The 22,503-nt window shown below is 61.1% G+C and overlaps 9 protein-coding genes and 1 pseudogene across 10 annotated transcripts; 4 read left to right on the top strand and 6 right to left on the bottom strand.

Annotated features, from left to right (window-relative positions):
* Positions 1–91: 91 nt before the first annotated feature.
* On the top strand, positions 92–1,366 carry MSY001_2456 (uncharacterized protein; the record flags this gene model as incomplete). The annotated part of the gene is made up of 1 exon (XM_018884310.1): positions 92–1,366. The coding sequence occupies one exon, from the start codon at positions 92–94 to the stop codon at positions 1,364–1,366; it is 1,275 nt and encodes a 424-aa protein (XP_018740982.1).
* A 25-nt stretch (positions 1,367–1,391) lies between these two features.
* On the bottom strand, positions 1,392–3,359 carry MSY001_2455 (uncharacterized protein; the record flags this gene model as incomplete). The annotated part of the gene is made up of 2 exons (XM_018884308.1): positions 1,392–2,866; positions 3,035–3,359. 2 exons carry the CDS (start codon positions 3,357–3,359, stop codon positions 1,392–1,394), a joined length of 1,800 nt encoding a protein of 599 aa, XP_018740981.1.
* A 167-nt stretch (positions 3,360–3,526) lies between these two features.
* Positions 3,527–4,305, bottom strand: MSY001_2454 (uncharacterized protein; the record flags this gene model as incomplete). Its single annotated transcript, XM_018884307.1, has 2 exons — positions 3,527–4,188; positions 4,254–4,305. 2 exons carry the CDS (start codon positions 4,303–4,305, stop codon positions 3,527–3,529), a joined length of 714 nt encoding a protein of 237 aa, XP_018740980.1.
* Positions 4,306–4,620: 315 nt separating this feature from the next.
* MSY001_2453 (uncharacterized protein) lies at positions 4,621–5,496 on the top strand (the record flags this gene model as incomplete). The annotated part of the gene is made up of 1 exon (XM_018884306.1): positions 4,621–5,496. One exon carries the CDS (start codon positions 4,621–4,623, stop codon positions 5,494–5,496), a length of 876 nt encoding a protein of 291 aa, XP_018740979.1.
* A 200-nt stretch (positions 5,497–5,696) lies between these two features.
* Positions 5,697–6,777, top strand: MSY001_2452 (uncharacterized protein; the record flags this gene model as incomplete). The annotated part of the gene is made up of 2 exons (XM_018884305.1): positions 5,697–6,718; positions 6,774–6,777. 2 exons carry the CDS (start codon positions 5,697–5,699, stop codon positions 6,775–6,777), a joined length of 1,026 nt encoding a protein of 341 aa, XP_018740978.1.
* Positions 6,778–6,807: 30 nt separating this feature from the next.
* On the bottom strand, positions 6,808–8,214 carry MSY001_2451 (annotated as a pseudogene). Its single transcript is given in 2 exon segments — positions 6,808–8,160; positions 8,170–8,214. Coding segments are annotated over 2 exon segments (1,398 nt in total).
* A 101-nt stretch (positions 8,215–8,315) lies between these two features.
* MSY001_2450 (uncharacterized protein) lies at positions 8,316–11,807 on the top strand (the record flags this gene model as incomplete). Its single annotated transcript, XM_018884304.1, has 1 exon — positions 8,316–11,807. One exon carries the CDS (start codon positions 8,316–8,318, stop codon positions 11,805–11,807), a length of 3,492 nt encoding a protein of 1,163 aa, XP_018740977.1.
* MSY001_2449 (uncharacterized protein) lies at positions 11,808–14,603 on the bottom strand (the record flags this gene model as incomplete). Its single annotated transcript, XM_018884303.1, has 2 exons — positions 11,808–14,321; positions 14,346–14,603. 2 exons carry the CDS (start codon positions 14,601–14,603, stop codon positions 11,808–11,810), a joined length of 2,772 nt encoding a protein of 923 aa, XP_018740976.1.
* A 1,876-nt stretch (positions 14,604–16,479) lies between these two features.
* MSY001_2448 (uncharacterized protein) lies at positions 16,480–19,412 on the bottom strand (the record flags this gene model as incomplete). The annotated part of the gene is made up of 2 exons (XM_018884302.1): positions 16,480–16,495; positions 16,522–19,412. The coding sequence occupies 2 exons, from the start codon at positions 19,410–19,412 to the stop codon at positions 16,480–16,482; spliced, it is 2,907 nt and encodes a 968-aa protein (XP_018740975.1).
* Positions 19,413–19,544: 132 nt separating this feature from the next.
* MSY001_2447 (uncharacterized protein) lies at positions 19,545–20,224 on the bottom strand (the record flags this gene model as incomplete). Its single annotated transcript, XM_018884301.1, has 7 exons — positions 19,545–19,553; positions 19,580–19,710; positions 19,747–19,818; positions 19,850–19,920; positions 19,946–20,019; positions 20,045–20,160; positions 20,191–20,224. 7 exons carry the CDS (start codon positions 20,222–20,224, stop codon positions 19,545–19,547), a joined length of 507 nt encoding a protein of 168 aa, XP_018740974.1.
* Positions 20,225–22,503: the final 2,279 nt, after the last annotated feature.

Below are 22,503 nucleotides of genomic sequence, written 5' to 3'. Positions count from 1 at the left end.
CGGCCACGTGCGCCGCGGGACACAACGTGACGGCATATTTCCTGACCCCCACACGCGGAGGGCCCCGGCTGCGACGACTCCGCCCGCCACGATGGACATTGGAAAGTGCGTAGGATGCGCTGACGCCAGGAAAAAAGACTCGGACCTGACGGCCCCTACGCCGCAGAACACACCACTGAGCAATGCACCGATTGAGCGCGAGGCGCTGGCCCGCCCGGCGGTGCCGACGATTGGCGAAGAGGACGAGGGCGCCTCCGACGCGGTCGCCGGCCTGCCGAGCGCGGCGCTGACGGGTATGATCCAGGACCGCCTGTCGACGCTGGTCGGCCGCTCGTCGGGCTACATCGAGTCGCTGCCGGACGAGGTGCGCCGCCGCGTGGAGGGACTCAAGGGCCTCAACGTGGAGCACCAGAAGCTCGAGGCGGCGTTCCAGCGCGAGCTCCTGGCGCTCGAGAAGGCGTTTGCGGAGCGCTACGAGCCGCTGTACGCGCGCCGCCGTGAAATTGTGCTTGGCTCCGTGGAGCCGACCGCCGCGGAGGTCGAGGCTGGCGAGGCCGTCGACCCGGAGGACGACGAGGAGGACGAGGACGCGGAGGACGAGGACGAGGCGCCGCGCGAGAAGCCGCGCTCGCTCGCGAACATCTCGATCAAGACGGACGCGCCGAAGGGTGTGCCTGAGTTCTGGCTCACCGCGCTGAAGAACCACGTGGCGCTCTCGGAGCTGATCACGGAGCGCGACGAGGGCGCGCTGCGCCACCTCACGGACGTGCGCCTGCGCTACCTGGACAGCCAGGGCGACGCTGCGCCGGACCAGGCGCAGCAGGGCTTCCAGCTGCTGTTCGTCTTTGCGAAGAACGAGTTCTTCACGAACGAGGTGCTCACCAAGACGTACTTCTACCAGGACGAGGTCGGCCTCTCCGGCGACCTCGTGTACGACCACGCCGAGGGCACAGAGATTGCATGGACGTCCGCGGAGAACGACCTGACGCACCGCGTCGAGACGAAGAAGCAGCGCAACAAGAACACAAACGAGACACGCACCGTCAAGCGGCTCGTCCCCACCGACTCGTTCTTCCACTTCTTTGCGCCGCCCGTGCCCCCGAGCGACGACGACGACGCGGACGAGGACGAGCTGGACGCGCTCGAGGAGCGCCTCGAGCTCGACTACCAGGTTGGCGAGGACCTCAAGGACCGCATCATCCCGCACGCGATCGACTTCTTCACCGGCAAGGCCCTGCAGGTGGAGAATGCAGACGAGTGGGACGATGAGGATGCGTTGGATGACTACGACGACGAGGACGACGACGACGAGGACGACGATGCGCCGCCTGCGCGCCAGGACCCCCAGGAGTGCAAGCAGCAGTGAACGTAGCTATCTTGTCTTATGCTCGCTAGTAGTACGCGTCGGCGCCCGCATACGTGCGTGGGGGCTCACAGCCGCCAGGCACAGCCCGCGCGTCAGGCGACACGGCATCCACATGGAACGCAACGCGCGGCTCAAACGGCTTCGCAAAGAGCGCAGGGCGCCCCTCGGGCGTGTACTGCGGCACCTCCTGCGGCGCCGGCACGCGGTGGAACGTGACGGTATCGTTGGTCTTCGTGTAGGCGCCCAGCCAGCGCGAGACACTCGCGTGCTCGAGGGCCATGCGTTCCTCCGTCGTGCGGAAGCGCACGGAGCCTGAGCGCCGCGCCCCACGCAGGGCGTCCAGCGCCGGCCGTGGGACGAGCGCCTGCAGCAGCTCGAGCGCCGTGCGCAGGTAGGCGATGCCCCACCCCACATCGCCCCCTTGCTCGCCCGCATCCACGCCGAGCCACTTGTAGGCCAGCGCCCGGTGCCACTGCGCCTCGCGTCGCATGTACCGCAGCCCACTCGTGGCGGCTTCCGGCGCCCTCGGATCCAGTTTCATCTTGTGCAGGGTCTCCTGGAGCTTGGCTCGCGGCGCCGCAGGGGCACGCACTCCCTGGCTCAAGAGCGCATGCGCCTCGTCATACAGCGACGACGTGTGCAGGTGCAGCTTGGCGAGCAGGCTCGGCGACGGATGGCCCGCTGGGAGCGGCGGGCCGGGCGTCAGTGTGTCGGTGGCCTGCGCCAGCGCCGGCGCCTGCAGCTTGCGGATCGCCAGCGCGTGCGCGTCGGCCAGCACGGTGCGGGACAGCGCCTGCAGGCCGCTGGCGGTGAGCTCAAGGGGGCGCGCCGCTGGCGCAGTGCGCTCGTACGCGGGCAGCACATGGGTCCCCGCATGATCCAACACGCCACTCGCGCGGCTGAGCAGGTCGGTGGCCACTTTGAGGCGCTCATCGCGCGCGCGGCGCTCTGCCGTGCTGAGGCTGCGGTCTACCTCGTACGCGCCCAGCGCGTCGACCATGGCGGCAGCCTCGTTGCTGAGCGCAATCCCATACAGCACATGCATCGCACTCAGCTCGCCCGCGAGGCCACAGACTTGCACCTGTGTGCCAGGCACCAGGATTGAGCGCCACGTAAATGTCGGCTCCTGCTGCAAGAGGATCGCGTCCCTCAGCATACTGTCGTACAGCGCCTGCGCGTAGGGCAGGTACTCGCTGACGGCCTGCGTCAATAGCCACGCACGTACCTGGACGAGGCGTAGCGGCTCCACGGGCGGCGCCTGGCGCAGCAGCTGCTCGAGCGTGGCGCGCAGCTGCGTCGCCTGCATGAGCTCTGCCTGCAGCGTGTCCGACAGGACCAGCTGCGTAAACGAGAGCGCGCTGGTCCGCGGCGGGGTATACTGGAACATGGCGCGACAGCGAAACGCTCCACTTGGCGGCCGCCAGCGCTGCGCCCGTTCCGCCCGCGGTAGCGCGCGTCCACGCAGCAGCCTGCCGTGTCCGTCGGCAGGGCGCGCGACGGCTATAGAGGCGCGCAGCTATAGAGGCCCATACGTAGTGCGACCGCGGAGCGGGCTCTGCCGGCGCGGCACACGTACGACACAGAGTCGGGTCAGGCTTGGCAAGTACCGTCCTATACCTAGTGGTGGGCGTTCTTGTGGTGCTCTGGGCGTCAGTCAGACATACATACTCAGGTGGCCGTTGTACTCGAGCGCATAGCCGAAGAGCATCAGGGCAGCAATGGTGGCGACGAGCGGCTTGCCGCTGGCGTTCTTTCCATCAAAGTACTTGGCCTTGATGCCAGTCACGCGCTTCTCAGGCTCGGGACCCTTGGGCAGAGCCTTGTAAAAGTCAACCACAGCGTCGGTGTTGCTGCCCGTGCTGCCGCTGCCGACGCTCTTGGGCGTGGCAATCTTCGGGGGGATCGGCAGGTTCGAGGCGTAGCGCACCTGCTGGCCAGCCACGCGCACGGCACGGGCGGCGTTCGTCGAGGGCGAGAAGGCACGGGCAATCATGATCGTCGTCGACGAGAGGGAGGAGCGCTGACCCGCCGTGCTGGCGCCCGCCGCGGAGCCCGCCGGCTAATCACGTGATATATCGGAGCGCTGCCGCCGCCGGCTCGCGAATCCCTCTATTGGCATCAGACTGTGCAATTTTGTAGCTACGACGAGCTAGGTGGCCGTTAGTGGAGCTTCTTGCCGGCACGCGCAAGGTGCGTGGCATGCTCCACGTAGGGCGTCGGAGGGACCGGCACCTCCTGCCAGAGGTCCGGCGTAAGGACCGCGTAGGTCTTCGACACGGCCTCGAAGGTGGCCTTCAGGAAGTTACCCATAGTGGCGGTCTGACCCTTCGACTGCGTGTACACGTCCTCGATACCAGCGAGCTGAAGCAGACGCTTCGGCGCCGGCGAGGCCACAATACCCGTACCACGGGGGGCGGGGACAAGACGGCACATAACCGACGCCGTCTTGCCCGACACCTTGGTCGGCACCGTGTGGGGCTTACCGAGGGCGCTACCCCAGTAGCCACGGCGGACAGGGATGATCGAGAGCTTGGCCATGATAATGGCACCGCGGATGGCCGTGGCCACCTCCTTAGCGCACTTGACACCGAGACCCAGGTGGCCGTCCGAGTCACCAATGGCCACGAACGCCTTGAAGCGGGTGCGCTGACCGGCACGAGTCTGCTTCTGAACGGGCGTGATCTTCATCACCTCATCCGTAAGCTTGGGCAGGAGCATGTCCACAACCTGGTACTCCTTGATGGGGAGCGAGAACAGGTAGATCTCCTCCATCGACTTGATCTTGCCGTCCTTGACGAGACGACCGAGCGAGGTGACAGGCACTGTCGTTAGCACGGTCGATACGCACCCCACTCCTCCTTCTCATCCTTGCGCGCACCGCGACGACCGCGGCCACGGCCACGGTCACGTCCAAAGCCACCACGTCCACGCTCAGACATCTTGCTAAAAAGTGTTAGTAGCCATTCTTCGCAAGGGACGGAGCACACCCACGGCGGCCGCAAAGACTACGCACCTTGTTCGTTGAGGGAGTCGAAGCTGTACGTTCTCAGCCCTGTGGGAAAATCCGCTCGCCTCTTCGCCGCCGCGCTCCACGCGCGCACGCGAGTCCCCCGGCCGCAGTACTATATTACACGTGACCAACTACTACGCTCGGCCGAACATACCTTCTGCACCGCGGCACGGCGCTCATTCTTCTTCACACGCACCTTTCTGGAGTAGGTACGTCCCGCGGTGCCTGACCACTAGGATCCACCATGGCCGACAAGCACCCTGCCGCCCTGAACCCCACGCCCGAGGACATCAGCCTCATTCTCGCTGCTCAGGTCCACATCGGTACCAAGAACTGCGAGAAGGCGATGCTTCCTTACGTCCACAAGCGCCGTGCTGACGGTATCCACCTGATCAACATCGGCAAGACGTGGGAGAAGCTCGTGCTCGCCGCCCGTATCCTGGCGACCGTCGAGAACCCCGCCGACATTTGCGTGATCTCGAGCCGCACCTACGGCCACCGCGCCGTGCTCAAGTTCGCCGCGAACACCGGCGCCACCGCCATTGCCGGCCGCTTCACTCCCGGTTCGTTCACCAACTACATCACTCGCTCCTTCAAGGAGCCCCGCGTGATCGTGGTGACTGACCCGCGCGTGGACCACCAGGCCATCCGCGAGTCGTCGTACGTGAACATTCCCGTGATTGCGCTGTGCGACACCGACGCCCCCCTGCGCCACGTCGACGTGGCCATCCCCGCCAACAACAAGGGCCGTCACTCGATCGGTCTCATGTGGTGGCTGCTCTGCCGTGAGTTCCTGCGTCTCCGCGGCATTGTGCCCCGCACCCCCAACGGCTGGAACGTCATGGTCGACATGTTCTTCTACCGCGACCCTGAGGAGATTGAGCGCGAGCAGGCCGAGGCCGCCCTGGCCAAGCAGGCTGCTGCTGCCAACGCCATCCAGGACGCCGGTATCGAGTCGGTGGACTTTGCCATTGAGGGCGCTGGTGCCGGCGGCGTGAACCCGTCGATCGCCGCGAACCTCGCCGCCGGCCACGAGCAGGTCGACTGGAGCGCTGAGGCTGCCCAGGACTGGGCCGCCGACACGGGCGCCGCTGCGCCTGCTACCTCGAGCTGGGACTAAGTGCGCCATCGCGGCCTGACCCTGACTCCCCAAAAAAGCGTTGTCTGGCCTCTTGCGTTCGGCTCCGTCTGGAGAATCTCCCACTGGCGGGAGATGCGTGAGAGCCCATATTCCGAGCTTCCTTGCGTCCATACTATCGTAGGATTCGACTGCCAGTGCAACTCGACGAGTCGATCGTGCTCTGCGCCTCCACTTGCGCGATGCGCGACGCTGGGCCGTCGCGGCGACCGGCGCCGAGCGTGTCGCGGGCGTTTGCCGACGATGAGCCGGACGAGGCACCTATGCCCGCGCGCAAGCAGCCGCGGCATGGTCCATTGTCGTCACTCGTTGCGCAAATGCAGCAGCGCGAACCTAGGGCGCCCGAAGTGGCGGCCGTCGCTCCGCCACCGCGCCCAGACACGGCGCCGCGGGACTCGACTGTCGACCTATCGACCAATCTTTGCGTGCGCCCAATACCCCCTCTTGCAGACGAACGCTCGCTAGGCCTGTTCTTTGCCGAATGGGGCGCCGTTGCGCTCGTCGAGATCCGCGATGCCCCAGACGGACGCGCAGGGTACGTGGCGTTCATGGACCGCGCCGATGCAGAGCGTGCGCACACACAGGCCCCTGGACGCGCCTGGGGCGCAGCACGACTTCAGGTGGCGTGGGCACCGCCCGTGCCTTGCCCTGCCGTACCGGCCTTTCCTGCACGCGATGCGCCTCGGCCACGGCGCCGCATCGCATACCGACACCGTGGAGAGCATGCACGGCCTGCTGCCGATCCAGAGATGGGTGTGTCGTTCGCTGATGATGGGTATGCATCGCTGTATTCTACCGACTCGGAGGAGGCCTCTGAGGCCGAGACGTCAACGACACTCGGCCCCCTCGCTGCTCAGCGCTTCAAAGCCATGCTGCGCAGCCTGACCCTGCGTCGCGAGCGCATTGCACGCTGCATGGTGCTCGCTCTTGACCATGCACAGGCGGCAGATACCCTGGCGGCCATCCTGGCAAACTCGCTCCAAATTGCCTCGACGCCGATCCCACGCAAGTTGGCGCGGCTGTATGTTGTCTCTGACATCCTGTGCAACGGGGCGGCGCCGGTCCCTGGCGCGTGGAAATACCGCGACGCCTTCCAGGTCCACCTTCCGCCGATCTTTGCGCATCTCGGTGCGACGGTGCGAGCCTGCCCGGGGCGCATGACCGCCGAAAAGGTGCGAGGGCCGATCCTTGCCGTGCTCGACGCGTGGGACACCTGGCTCCTGTATCCTGCGGCGTTTCTCGACGGGTTGCGCAGCCAGGTGATGGGCTCCTGTACAGATTCCTACTATACAACTACCAGCCAAAGCGAAGCTGGTCGCGCGTAAACACCGGCGGTTTCCAGTTCAGATGCTCTGGATGGATTCGCCGACGCTTTTTCTTCATTTGACGCTCATGCTTCTCGATGATCGCATCGGACAGGACAAGGTAGTGCTTGCCCTGGTACTGCTTGAGCATATTCAGCGCCTGACACGTCTGCAGCACGTCCGCATGCACAATCGAGGTCTTGGTGGCAATCTCGTCAATACTAATGTCCTCGTCCGTCTGGAGCAGCAGCTCCACAATGGTCTCGGACCAGTAGGCTCGGTAGCCGAGCAGTCCCAGGTCCGAGAGGGGCTTCTCTGGACTGCCGAGCTTGTTCTCGCGCTTGGACAGTTCGTACGAAAACTCGATGAGAAGGCGCCCAAAGCCACTGCGCTGGTGCTGCGGCAGCGTCAGAATACAGGCAACGTTGTAGCCCTCGGCGCTCTCCTTCTCCTTAGAAAAGTAGCCGATCAAGTGGCACCCGGCATTATCCCGCTGGCACATGATGTAGTAGAGGAACGGATCCACGTCATAGTACAGCGTCTTGTGGTCCAGGAAGCACTTGCTGAGCAAACACAGGTTGCGGCACCATGTCTTTTGGCGGCGGCCATCGATCTCAAAAAAACTAATGTCGTCGCACCGATATATCTCGTTGCCGGGTGGGTGCAGCATCGTGCACTTGTGCCGGTGGCGTTTGAGCATAAATTCAGACGGATAGTACGATAGACACATCTCGCACACATACAGGCAGTCGATGTAGGCATACTCCATCGGGTAGGGGCTAAAATACCACGCCTCGATCTGGTGCTTGCCCATTTGCAGCATATTAAGGTTCTTCACGCGCGATATTTCACTCGCACACTGCGTCATGGAGCCCGAGGTGCGCAGCTTCTCGACCTCTTTCTCCTTGCTAAAGGTCTCCTCCTCTTTCACGTCCTCAACACTCGCGCTCGGCGACGTGCCGGGCGTCGGTGTGGTCTGCACCGAGCGCACACCCTGCACGACCTTGCGCTTCGTATGCTTGTTCGTCGCAGGCTCGGGCGGCTTGGGCCACTCCATCTCGCGCGACAGGACAAGCCGCGTCGAGGGTACCCATTCGTCGAGACGCTTGTTAAAGTCGCAGTAGTGCACATAAAAGTCGATCTCAGGCTCCTTCTCCTCGATGCATTCATCACCACGCTCTTGCATCGCCTGTAACATATGTAGACGGTTCTGACGTCGCTCTCGGATCGACAACACCTCGGCCAGTCGCTGCTCGTCTTCTCCATTGTCCGGATTCGTCTTTTCGACGAACAACTTGGCACCTATTTGCACATCTCTCAACGTGTATTCGCCACCGGCACTCTTGCGTACCAGCTCCGACCCTTGCTTGTCCCCCGCCTTCGCCCTCGGCGCCATCCTGGCCGTTGCCGCTAGGAGACGACGCCACCGCTTTGTCGTCAAATCACGTGATGAAAGACCTGCCGCGCGCGCCGTCGTTCCTAGTCTCGGTGGCGACCATGTCGAACCAGGAGCTGGACGACGTCCAGCGCCTGCAGGCTACACGACAGGCCAACAAGGGCGACATTGGTTTCGGGAGTACGAAAGGCGACGAGGAGACCTATGGCGCGCGCACATCGCGTTCGTCGTACGTCGACTCGCTGCCGACCGATCGCAGCTACGGCGACGCTGGCGACGATGACGACGACATTGGCGCCGCGCACCGACGTGCAAACCCTCTGGACGCGTTTTCTGCACCCCAGCATCTACTTAATGAATTCGCTGACGACTCGTTTGATCCACTCGCGGACCGCGTGGCGCAGCGCCAGATTGCCGCGCGGCAGTCGGACTACCATAACCGGCGCTTCCAGCGGGATCTGGGCCCAGACCGACGCGATCCATTCTCGGCGGATGGTGCACAGGAAGATGAAGGGTACGGAGAAGCCATGCGCCGCGCCAATCTAGAGCGTGAGGAGCAGCGTGTGCGCCGCATTATTGAGGACAAGGAGCGCGAGGCTGAGCAGGGTGGCAAAGACGATGCAGACGCGAAGGAGCGAGACGTGACCCCGCCAGCCACACCGCGCGTGGAGCGCAAGCGCCGCTGGGATGTGGCACCGGACGATGCGCCCCCTGCTGAGGAAACGAAGAAGCGTTCGCGCTGGGACGAGGCGCCGGCGGACGAGGCGACGAAGAAGCGCTCGCGGTGGGACGAGGTACCTGCCGCTGAGGGGAGTGCGCCGCGCAATCCTCGCGTGCGATTTATGTCAGATGCAGAGCTTGATGCGCTTCTTCCGAGCGAGGGCTATATCATTGTCGAGCCGCCGCCTGACTATGCGCCCATCCGCACCGGCGCGCACAAGTTGGCCGAGGCGCCCGAGGGCAACGAGGGCTTCACCATGCACGAGTCGTCGACGCTCGGCTCGATGGCCGACGATATTGTGGCGGATCTGCCTACCGATGTGCCGGGCGTTGGGCAGCTTGCATTTATGAAACCCGAGGACCAAAAGTACTTTGGCAAGGTGCTCCAAGAAGACGACGAAGAGGAGCGCCTATCTCGTGCTGAAGCCAAGGAGCGCGAGATCATGCGCCTGCTGCTCAAGATCAAGAACGGTACGCCGCAGCTGCGGAAGCAGGCGCTGCGGCAGATTGCCGATGGCGCACGGGACTTTGGGCCTGGGCCGCTGTTTGACAAGATCTTGCCGCTGCTTATGGAGCGTACGCTGGAGGACCATGAGCGGCACCTACTGGTCAAGGTCATTGACCGGGTCCTGTACAAGCTGGACGACCTCGTGCGGCCGTACGTCCACCGCATCTTAGTGGTGATTGAGCCACTGCTCATTGACGAGGACTACTATGTGCGTATCGAGGGCCGCGAGATTATCAGCAACCTGGCCAAGGCAGCCGGACTCGCCCATATGATCAGCACGATGCGCCCAGACATTGACCATGCGGACGAGTACGTGCGGAACACGACGGCGCGTGCCTTGGCTGTGGTGGCATCCGCGCTGGGTATTCCTGCGATTCTGCCGTTCCTCCGCGCGGTATGCCGCTCGAAGAAGAGCTGGCAGGCGCGGCATACGGCGATTCGTGTGGTACAGCAAATGGCGATCATGATGGGCTGCGCTGTGCTACCGCATCTCAAAGGCTTGATTGACTGCATCGGTCAGGGTCTTGAGGATGAGCAGCAGAAAGTCAAGACGATGACAGCGCTGGCCCTGTCGGCGCTGGCCGAGGCCTCCGCGCCGTACGGTATTGAAAGCTTTGAGAATGTGCTCAAGCCGCTGTGGGTCGGTATTCGGCATCACCGGGGCAAAGGTCTCGCTGCATTCTTGAAGGCGATCGGCTTTATCATCCCTCTCATGGACTCGGACAGCACGCTGTACTTTGTCAAGGAAGTGACGCCGACGCTCATCCGCGAGTTTCAGAGCGCCGACGACGATATGCGGCGCATTGTGCTGCGCGTCGTGCGTCAGGCGGCGGCGACCGACGGTGTCACAGGCACGTTCTTGCGCTCGGAGCTGGTGCCCGACTTTTTCAAGCACTTTTGGGTGCGTCGCATGGCGCTGGACCGCCGCAACTTTAAGGAGGTCGTGGAATCGACGCGTGCACTGGCCGAGAAAGTGGGCGTCGGCGAGGTTGTGGGACGCCTCGTGCACTTTTTGAAGGACGACAGCGAGCCGTTCCGCCGCATGGCCATGGACACGATCCAGCACGTGGTTGGCACGCTGGGCACCGCGGACGTGGATGAGCGGCTGGAGGTGCAGCTCGTGGACGGCATGATGTATGCATTCCAGGAGCAGTCGGTGGAGGACTCGGTGATGCTGGACGGCACAGGCACGATTGCGAATGCGCTGGGTATGCGGATCAAGCCGTACCTGATGCAGATTGTATCGACGATCCTCTGGCGGTTGAACAACAAGAATGCGAGCACGCGGCAGCAAGCTGCGGATCTCACAACCAAGCTCGCGGTCGTGATCAAGCAGTGTGGCGAGGACTCACTGCTGTCGAACCTGGGCGTGGTGCTCTTTGAGCAGCTGGGCGAAGAGTTCCCTGAGGCGCTCGCGTCGATTATTGCTGCGGAGGGCGCGATTGCCAACGTGGTGGGCATGACGCAAATGAACCCGCCGGTGAAGGATTTGCTGCCGCGCATGACGCCGATCCTGCGCAACCGCCACGAGCGTGTCCAAGAAGCGAGCATCAACCTAATCGGGCGTATCGCGGATCGCGGCGCCGAGTTTGTGAGTGCGCGCGAGTGGATGCGTATCTGTTTCGAGCTGCTGGACCTGCTCAAGGCGCACAAGAAGGCGGTGCGGCGCGCGGCAATCAACAGCTTTGGGTACATTGCCAAGGCGATTGGGCCACAGGATGTGCTGCAAGTTCTGTTGACGAACCTGCGTGTGCAGGAGCGCCAGAGCCGAGTGTGCTCTACGGTCGCGATCGCGATCGTGGCCGAGACGTGTGGGCCGTTCACCTGCCTGCCTGCGATTTTGAATGAGTATCGCACGCCCGAGCTGAACGTGAAGCACGGGTGCCTCAAGGCGCTCAGCTGGGTTTTTGAATACATTGGCGAGATGAGCAAGGACTATGTGTACAGTGTGGTCACACTGCTCGACGATGCATTCACGGACCGCGACGTTGTGCATCGCCAGACCGCCGCGAGCATCGTCAGGCACCTCGCACTGGGCACGGCCGGCCTCGGCAAGGAGGACGCGATGCAGCACCTGCTGAACCTCGTGTGGCCCAACATCTTCGAGACGTCGCCGCACGTGATCAATGCTGTGATGGACGCCGTGGAAGCGCTGCGCGTGTCGCTCGGGCCCGGCGTGATTCTGTACCATACACTGCAGGGCCTCTTCCACCCTGCCCGCAAGGTGCGCGAGGCGTACGTGCGCACGTACAACACCAACTATGTGGGTGCGCAAGACGCTCTCGTCGCTTACTACCCGTCGCTCGTGGACCACGACGACGAGCGCAACGACTATGCGCGGCACGATCTAGGCATGTTTGTGTAGCTATTCTACCTCTGAGTCGTCTGCCTCTGCCACCTCAGCTGCCTCGTCCATATCCACATCGTCGACGGCCACATCGTTCCTCGTGTCCGCCTCCGCGTCGGCCACAGGACCCAGCACACCGTCCATCGCCTGCAGCGTATAGTCCAACATGGCACTCTCCACGAGCATGCGGTCGACCCGCGCATAGTGCCGCTCTGTGTAGGGCAGGAGCGCCTCTAGCATGGCGGCCACCGACACAAAGCCTTCCTTCTTCGCACGTCGCGCCTCGTCAAAGGCCTCGAGCAGCGTGTCCGCCTCCCATTGCCGAACCACCGCATGCAGGACCAGCTGCGCCGTCGCCGACGTGCGCGCCGACGTATTCCAGTCGCGCACATAGCCAAGCAGCTGCACGACCTGCGTGCGCGGCAGCTCTGCAATAATGCGGTCCACCGCCGCGAGCCCCGTGATACTGCCGAGCTCCGCGTCCGCGTGGCGCTGCACGCCCAGGGCGTCCGCCAGCAGGCGGTCCATCGACTCGATCGCATCGTGGTCAGGGCGCGATGCAGCCACCTGCGTGAACAACTGAAACAGACGACGCGGCTGGTTCAGCTGGAACGCCAGCGCAATCGCATTGCGGTAGTCTTTCAGGACGAGCAAGTTGGAGAACGCCTGTTCACGCTCCGTTGCTTCCTTGGCTGCTGCCGCCTTCTCCGACTCGACGGCGGCTGTCGTGTCGTTCCAGAGGGTAATCGTGCTGTCAGCCGCGCCGCTGACGACCTGCAGCGGCGCCTTGGACGTCTCGGGACGAACGGCCAGCGCCCAGATCTTGTCCTCGTGCGCATCGATCGTGGCCGCACACTCTTCGTCGCGCACATTCCACACCTTGACCAGGCCATCGTTTCCGGACGACGCAATCTGTGCACCACCCGGGAGGAAGCGCAAGCGCAGCACGCTGCCCGTATGCCCCTCAAACACACGCACACAGCTAAAGTCCTTCAAGCTCCACAGACGCACCGTCTGGTCGCTCGAGGCCGTAGCAAACGCCTGCTCGGCCGGCGAGAACTGCACTGACCACACACCGCGCTTATGGCCCTTGCACGTCGCGAGCGGCTCCAAACTCGCTGCTGCCTTGTGCTGGTTCGCCTTGGACGGGGCCTGGTAATGCACGCGGAACACACGGGCGGTGCGGTCCTGCGAGCCAGACACGAGCAGGCCATTGTTCGGTGCCAGGTCAATGGCATTGATGTCCTTGTCGTGGATCTTGAGCGTGAGCAGCGACGACAGCTTTTCCTGCCGACTCGCCGGCGTGAGCGCCGTGAGGTCCCACAGCTTCACGGTGCGGTCCTGGCTCGCCGTCACGAGGAACGGCGCACCGACCTCGCCTGCGCTCTGCCGCGCGAATGCCACACTTCCCACGCTCTCGGCATGGCCCTCACACACGCCCAGGCAGACCCAGCCGTCGCGCGCGTCGGAGGCGCGCGTCCAGATGCGGGCTGTGCGGTCTTTCGAGCCACTGGCGAGCCAGGCACGGTCTGGCGACGTGTCGAGGCTCAGCAACATGTCTCGGTGGCCATCAACCAGCACCACGTCATGGTCTTGGGTATCGAGCTTGTACAGCCGCAGCTGCGTATTGTTCGAGGCCACCGCCAGCGTATCGTCGCCGACCAGCGCCACATCCACGATTTCGTCATTATAGCCAACCAGCTGGCGCTCAAGCGAGAGTGTGCCATCTCCCAACGCATAGAAGGCGAGATCCTGTGTGGCAGAAACCGTCACAATTGCGCTGCACGACGGAGCGTACAGCGCGTCTGTCAGGCCATGCAGCGCATCGTCCTCCTCTTCAGGCTCGAGCACCTGCGTCTTATGCACCTCTTGCCCATTGCGCACATCCCAGAGGCGCAGCAGGCCTTGCGAGCCGGCCGTGTAGAATAGGGGCGACGTGGCGTCACCCACAAAGCCGAGCGCCTCGATGCGCTCCTGCGCCAGCACAATGTCGCGGCGGTGCCAGCGGCTATTCTTCCAGTCCCAGAACACGAGCGTCTGGTCACGCGCACCACTAACGATCGTGTGACCGCCTGGCGCCACACCAATCGCACGCACGACGCCCGCGTGCGCGCTGAGCACCGCCGTGGGCTTCGACGCGGCCTGCCCCGAGCCCTGCAGGTCCCACACGCGCACCTTGCCGTCCACGCAGCCCGTGAGCAGCTGCACGGCGCGCGCTGGGGAGCCTGGCTGGCGCGCCTGCACATTCCAGCACAGGGCGCTAATGACACCGCCGTGGCCACGGAATGCATGCGTGCAAAAGCCGCCGGCCAAGTCCCATACCTTGACGGAGCCATCTGCACTTCCGGTGGCAAGAAGACTCGATGTGGGGTCGGTGGCCATAAGTGCCACGGGCGCCTCGTGGGCCTTGGCGATCGTGCGCACGAGGGTCATGTCCGGCCGCCGGTAGATCTTGAGGGCCAGCGCGCGCGATGCCGTCACAACGTACGCATCATCCTTGGTCATCGTAAGGCTATTAATGTCCTCGCCATCCTAGAGTGAGCCGCAGCCACGTACGCCAGAAAGAGTGTGCAGAATCCGCGAGGTGCGAGTCTCGACCATATGCACCTCGGAACCGAAGGTCGTGGCCAAATGCGCGCCGTCCGAGGTCACAGCCACAGCACCTCCCGAGTAAAAGGGGACAAGAGAGTCACCCTTGGCAAACGACGTCCGCAGACGGGGCCGCATGGCCGGTCCGCTCTGCGAGGATGCCATGGCAGCAGCGTATCGGCCTGTGCTCAGAAAAAAGTGGACAGGCGTGGCCTTTTTGACCATCTTACGTAAGGCCCTCGTCAGGCTCGGCGGCAAGGCGGCCCGGGCCAGCGCAGCGCCAGAAGATCTGTAGTGCAGTGCCAAACTACGTAGACATGATTACACACGCTCCTTGTTGGGCTGGATATCCGAGGCATCGAGCTGCGAGCCAACAGGGATGCTGCGCTGCGGGTACTGGTCCAGGGCACTGGCGTCAGTCGCAGATACATACGCAGGGAACTTGAAGCGGTGCGCCGGTGGCTTCTGCGCGTCCTGGAAGAGAAGCTGAGCCTCAGCCTTCTTCATCGACCAGTCGAGATGCTTGCGGTTCTCCTCCTGCACCTCCTCCTTAGGCACAAAGAGCGACTCGAGCAGCTCCGTCAGGTAGGGCTTCGTCTCCTCCTGCTTGGTCGCTGGACGCGCGCGGACGGCCACAATACCGCCAACGAGCGCCAGAAGAGCGTATTTCCAGAGAGACGAGTTGAAACCTGGCGTCAGCCATTGTCACATACCCTCCGACGGGTACTGGGCGGTCTGCTCCGCCGAAGTCGGGGCGGGCGCAGCACGCACCACCCTCGACATGTGCAGACTACGCGAGACACCATGGGTGCGCAAGGCAGCCGAAGAGGGCCAGGCAAATGCGCGCGAAAGGCGAGCCGGGGCAACCATGATCGTCGTCAGCAAACGTCCGAACAGCGACGGAGACGGCAGCGCCCGCCGCGGTGCTCATATCACGTGACTTAAAACCCGCGCGCGCGGCGTGTGCGAGCTCCACGCATCGCCGCGATGCGCCGCGCAAGGGCGGCCGTGCTGGCTGTGGTGTGGCTCTGCTGCTCGCTGGCCTTGCCTGCGCCAGCAGCTGCGAAGCGGACAACACATCATCCTAGTGGACTACATATACAACGCATTGCTCGTCCGGCCATCGGGCTGGCCAGCTCGCCGCCTGCCCTGCCTGTGGTGACATGGTGGCAGGACCGCGCTATTGTGGCCACGCGTGGGCGCCTCGTCCTCCACGATGGGGCACATACCGAGCCGCTTCCGCGACTACCCTCCATGGAGCATGTGACGGCACTCTATACCCAGGAACATACCCTCTTTGTCGGTCACTCCCGCGGCGTGTACACACTGGATTTGCGGAGCCGGCGCTGGGGGCCCTCAGTGTCCGTCCAGAATGTGACCGCGCTTGCCGCTGTGCCAGATACCCCGCTGATTGCTATCGCCGGTCAGGCACCGGGTCGCTGCTTGCCGGTATGCTCGTGGGACGTGCATGGAGGCCTCCTGCATCAGCTTGACGACCTGCATGCTGGGTTCGTCACGTCCATGAGTGCCAATACCACACACCTCTGGGCTGTAGGCAATCTGCAACTACAAGACAATTCACATTATATGGGCGTATATACCCAACGTCGATGGCAGACCGTGCCCGACCAAGCCCTGCCCTGTGCGCCGCACGCTGTGTCATCGTACGGCCCCTTTGTGGCAACGCAGTGCTCCGACACCCAGCTGTTCCACTACAATGGGTCGTTTGTGCGCATGCCCGTGCCATCACACACCCGGCTGTCCCACTTGTTTGCATACGCAGGCGAGGACGGAAATCCTGTCGTGTTGGCCGCAGGCGCCTTGCCCCATGCGAACAGCACAACTCCATTTGCACAGCTACACGAAGGAGCCTGGCATGAACTCGCCTCGTATGTGGGCCCTCCGAAGGTGCGAAACGTGCTGGGTATTGGCGCCGTCGTGGGTGTCTCACTTGCTCTCGGCTTAGGCACGACATTTGCACTTGTGGTGCTCTCGACTGCGATAACACTAGCATTCCAGGCACTACGGTATATTCCGCCGCCGGGGCCGAGCCAGTAATCAAGTGGCATTCTGGACCCGTCGGGCATGCGTAGGCCATGCCTCAAGGGCAAGTCGACCTACCTGGCGCCGCGCCTCGACATACTGCGGCGCCTCGAGCTGCGTGCGGTGCAGCTGAGCTACCAGTTCGTCGTGCTGGCGCCAGTGGTGCAGCACGCGTGCAAATGCAAACCAGCCTAGCCACTCGACGCACCGACGCTTCAGATGAAACTGGGCGCCTGGTGCTGCTGCGCGTGTGTGAACGCGTAGCAGCGGCCATGTGCTGAGCACGGCGTGCGTGATAGTGCGCAGGACATGCGGCGGATGCGCATAGGGCAGGTGGCGCAGCCATACATGCAGCTTGGCCGCAGCCAGCACAAAGGATTCGAGCAGATTGGCATACGCGCCCGCGACGGTATTGAGCGCCGTATCAGTGAAAATAGCCATAGTGCGTTGCCGCACAAGGCGGATCAGCATGGCGCCTAGGCCGCCGCGACGCACAGAGAGTGTGTCGCCCATATGGAAGGGGTATCTTTGGGTATCCGATGCAATCCCGAGTGTGCACGGGTGAATCTGCACGCCGCACCACGGGAACGGTGCCTGCGCCGCAATGCGCGGCACCACGTAGCCGTGAGGCAGCAACATATCAAAGTTGACGAGACATTTATGAGGCGCAATATGGCACCCGTGCTCGGGAAAGCCACGGTACAGCGCCAGGCACATGGCACGAGCACGCTCCAGGCTCGGCGATAGGAATAAGTAGTCGTCGGTGAGCCGCAACAGACAGTCGCCAGGGTCGAGCGGGAGGTACGTGCGCTCCGCGTCGGCCAATAGCAGATTGCACAGCAGGCTCGATAGGATCGAGCCCTGGGGTATGCCCCTCCTCTGGCGATACAGTGCAGGTCCCAGGCGGACCAAGCTGCGTGTAATATGCGCTTCAACGCGCTCGAGGATCTCGGAGGCTTCCTCCACCGGGTATGTGACGCCGTCCATCAGCACCACATGGTGCCAGGTGGACGCCTGGCCCTGCATACTCGGCACAAAACTGGGGTACTGCGCATCGGGCCAGGCGCGGCGGCTCGTGACGCGCCACACATGCCGATCGGTCGTGTGGATGTGCGTGTAACGCTGCACGACGTACGACGCCTCTTTTGGCAGCAAAGCACGCACAACCTTGAGGAGTTGTGTATGGTCGAGTGAGTCGAATGCTGCGCGAATATCTGCGCGCACCATGTATAGGCGCGGAAGTTGGGCGTATGTAGCAAGCAAGACGTCCTTGTAGGCTTTGAGGCGCATGTATAGGCCCTTCATGCTGCCAACTGCCGCGCCTAGACGCTCGGGCTGCCGTGCAGCTTCATACGAGAGCACATCAAAGGCGCTCTGCAGGTGCGCATTCATTGATCGTCCGGTACCAGGCATACGGCGGCGTAGATTAATGATCGGGCGCACTGTCGTCTCTTTGGGCACGAGGCGCACCGTTGCATAGGGCACAGACGCATGGACAGGCTCATGCACCTGCTCAAAGAGGTCGGTGCGCAGGCGCTCCAAAAGTGGTCGACTAACTTGCACCCACACATCCTGGCGGAAGTACAGCACACGCTGACGGAAAGCTGCTGTGTCCGTGGCATAAAAGGTCGTGCGCAGCAGGGGAATGATAAGCTGGGAAAACAGCCACCACATCCACTCACATAGTCGGCGCTGAACCCAGTGCGAATCGGGGTGTGCAAGCCACGCACAGTCGCGTGTGCGGAAGCCTTGCAGTACATCAAACAGCGACACACGCTCATACCTCCGCGCCTGAACAAGGCGCTTCACACTCCGGCACACAATGCGCCGGTTGTGCACACTGCCAAAGAAGGCGAACGGCACGACATGATGCAGGACCAGGCGCACGAACCAGCTAACGCGACCCGCTGACGTGGCATATTTGAAGAACCGAGGCTCCGTCGCCATGCGCGACACGGACGCACGGGTCAGTGATGCGTCCACCTGCGTACTGGCATGGGGCCACGGTGCGACAGCTGTCTCGGGACCGGCAAACTGAGTAGCCAGTCGGCTACGCCGCGCGCGAGCTGCGCGGCCGCGTGGGAGGGCGCTAGGACAGCATAGCTCCAGTGCCCGGTCGTACCGGAATTTGGCGTGCCGCTTTAGCATTGCCGATACGAGTGAAGACACGGCTTGCAGGTGCTTTGGCCATCGCCGCACACGTTTTGGTACGCGGGGTTCCCATGCATAGCCCTGCCCAAAGGCCTGGGGGAACATGCCTTGGACAATGCGGGCAGTGTGCACGCGGCGCTCATAATGCGTAGGCAGCGTCGTTGTCTGGAAAGGGTGCTCTGGTGGAAGGCCCAAGCATACGCCGCGCCGGGCGATCATGTGTGGACGTGCATAAAATAGCAGCGAGCGAGGCAAGTAGACTTGCTGCATAGGCACAGTGAGGCTGGTAGATCCTGTCGGCCGCGACACGCTGCTGAGATTTCTGTCTCGACGTGGCTGACGCTCGGTGAGGGGGATGCCCCACATCTGGACGTACGTATCATGCGCTTGTGCGTCCAGCGGGAGGAAGAAGCTGCTGTGTAACAAAAGATAGGCAAACACTGGCATACCCAGGCGCTCTAACAGTATATGCCATACCGTATTCAGGAGCAAGGATGTCAAAATAGTGTTGGGGTGTGTGTTAGTCCAGCGCTCACGAGCCGTTATGCCAGGCGTAGACTTATAGCCTAGGAGTAGAATGTCGGAGCGCTTGGATGCCTGGATCTCAGTCTGGACGTAATCCATCATGCGCACAATGTGCGGTGTACTGGAAGGTTCTGAGTTTATGCGTGCTAACTCGTACGGTACATCATACGTTGCTAGTTCTGCGTTCGACGCATCGTCGAGGCCTATCAGCCCATCGAGCATGACCCGCCATTCTTCCTCTACAGCCGGCGGCACAGCCTGCCACAGCTTAGCAGCGCGCTCGTGTGGCACAATGCGCGATAGATATTCTCGCATCGAAAGTACATCGCCATAATATAAGGGCAGCAGATCTTGCCCCACAGGACTATGGCTCATAGTCACATGCGCAAGACTACATACGCCCTGCATATCGGTGGGTCGATGCACGGTCCAACCACGTGGCTTGCTCTACACAGACTGGTGTCAGACGTGACAGGACGTACCTCAACACCGGCGTACTCACTAGACACAGGAGGCTCAATAAATGCCGCGTGACCGAGAATAATGAGCGCGCTGCTTCCCACGAGCCAAAAGATCAGTGCGAAAGGTTCGGCGAACCACAGCAGCACCAGGCCTGAGCGTCAGTGCACGGCCTTCCAAATGGACATACCAACAGCGAGTAGAATAGCATAGAGACTCTTCTGCGTTACAACGTGATTTCCCACCTGCATCGGCTCGGGAGCTACCAGTCAGGGACAAAGTCGATCACGTACCAAAGCGGTTGATGGCCGCAAAACCGCCGACCAGCACCACAACAGCGACCAACAGCAGTAAGTCCGTGAACCTGACGTCAAATACACATCACATACAGCCCGTAAACGGATAGAAGAGCAATCACAACAGCATAGTTACCCGAGAAATGTCGGGTATTATACGTGATACGCTGTGGTAAGTCGCTCCCCACATACCTGGATAGCTTCGTTGGTGTCGCGCGGCACACTAATCCGGTGGTAGTCAAAGAACTCGCCGAACGGGCGCACATTTGAAAGCCTCGTTTCCCGGAAGTCTTTCAGACGTTCCACGACTAGTAATAAGTTTCTTACATCACACATACGTTGCATCGCATACTCCTTCGCCTGGTTCGCCATGTTCTCTAGTGACCTTGGCCGCATTGGCGACGGACGCAATTGGATGTCACGTGATGATCGCCCCACGTTGGATCGCCCGGCGCGCTCATTCAAGCACAGACATGCTGCAGCAGGGCTCTGTCGGCCTCGTCTTCGCTTTCGTGGTCTTCTCGATCACCCTTCTATTTGAAATTGCTATTGCAATTGGTATCATTTTACCTGTCACCAATGCTCTCACACGCCTGCGTGCTAATTTTCTTCCCCGTGCTGTATCCCTTGACAGCGTCATGGAAGATGGCCGTGGTCCCGAGCCCGAACGCACTAATATTTTTACTCGATTAATTCCATGGAGACACGAAAAATCAAGCAAGATTGGTCCTGTGGTTCCAGGACTGTGGGCCATGATGCAACGGATCCGGCGTCTCGAAGGCTGGCGTGGGCTATTCAAAGGAGCGACACCAATGGGAATACTTATGATCGTGTCCGTCCTGATCGTGGCTTCTAGGGTCGACTTTTCGTATATGAGCTCAGGACATTTGAAACCTTCGGGCGAGATCCATCCCATTGGCGACTTTATGCTCAGTATAATTACCTATTTGGCCGCCTTCCCGTTTGAACTGCTGATGCGGCGCACAATGGCGCACCCTGCTTTCGTGAACTGGCAGCGTCCGCGCACAGCATTGAGACAGGTTCTTTCTCCCAAAGAGGTATTGCAACCATGGCGACTGTATATGATTCCTGGTCTGGTGCCAGCCGTGCTTCTTCGAAATGTCATCCTGATTCGCCTCACGTTGCTTATGCGACACTTACTTGTACCTGCTTTTGATCGCCTCAAGAATGTCGCTCCAGCCGATCCTAAAGATGATGTGTTCGAAGGACCTACTTCTGCTCTATATCAGATTAGCACAATGGGGATGCTGACATTCTTGCTATGGGTGGGTGTGGTCGCTTGCGTATGTACAGTCCTCGACTGCGTACTTGTTCGTTTGATGATTCAGTACGACCAGTCGACTACAATGTCTGCGCCTGCACCGCATAACCATCAGGCGCAAGTGGATGCAGAGCCCATGTCTGCTTCTGAACAACAGCTCACTCAAGAGCCTGTCCTTTCTTTGCGGTATTGCTTTAACGCTGATAATACCTCTTTGAACTATTTTGTCACTCCTCAGGTTGAACCATACGCTGGTCTCTTTGACTGTATCCAGAAAATGTACAGGGAGGAAGGCCCAGAGAGTCTGTTTCGTGGTATGCTGTACACTTTTCTAGGATTTGCTTTTGTTGTATTTTCATCTGAAGCTTAACATCCGATCCAGTAAAAGGGAATTACGATTAGATTGCGATTGAACAGATCATGGCTCATGTGCAGTTGGCCCCATGCTCACATCAGAAAACCGGTAATGTTCCGGCCCGCCACTTTATCCCCGCACTATGGAATATCGTATATATGAGGGGTCTAGTTTCCAAAATTCAACAGAACAATCCTCGCCGTTAAAGTCACCATGCTCAATTCGGTGATCATTAACGTATTTGTTCCAGCTCTCCTAATCTTGACGCTCTTGAGCATGTGTGTTCGGTTGATCAAGGTGCGTCGCAAGCGATGCATGGAGCGTTCCGCGATTGTCTCTATATCTATCGCATACGAAGATATGACTGGCTCTTCGCAGCCAGCCTGGGAGCCAGACATGGAGGCACTAGGCCCTCTTCTTTCACCATGGTTTCAGGGAAATACACCCTGCATTGGTTTTGATCCATATACTGAAAATGGAGAATTATGCTCTCGTCCTACGCTCCATGGCAATATTGAAACATCATTGAAAGTCACACACGAGGACGAAACCAGCAACTGTTAGGCAAAAAATTGCCCGAGCTCTTGTATCTATAACTATAGGGCCTATTGTTGCCATTGCAATCCCTAGTCTATTTTCATCTTGTCGAACTTGTAAGCCATTATATATGAAACAGATTCGTATGGCCTCAATTAATTATATCTATGATGGCACGTCAAATCTATTCAATGGATGGTCTTAGCTTGGATGCAGGAACCAATCAAATAAGCAATTTCCTACGCCTACTTAATCTAACCTCGTCATTTTCACGTAAACAAACTATGAAAGGAGCGCTACCAGACAAGATACCATAGAGACAAGGGCAGCACGTCGAAGACTGCCCCACCCTTCTTCGTCTCTCATTTTCCTTGCACAATCCAGAATACCCTTGTAAGGCTCTAGGTATGGGAAATTAAAGTAGTTCCACCCAGGATGTTGTTCACCGAAACAGGGTCGCAGCGATACAATCGGCTC

This window comes from Malassezia sympodialis, genomic scaffold, assembly GCF_000349305.1.
Source record: "Malassezia sympodialis ATCC 42132 genomic scaffold, msy_sf_11, whole genome shotgun sequence".
NCBI lineage: Eukaryota > Fungi > Basidiomycota > Malasseziomycetes > Malasseziales > Malasseziaceae > Malassezia > Malassezia sympodialis.
The sequence above is the reverse complement of the archived record's forward strand: the minus strand, read 5'-3'. Positions and strand labels throughout refer to the sequence as shown.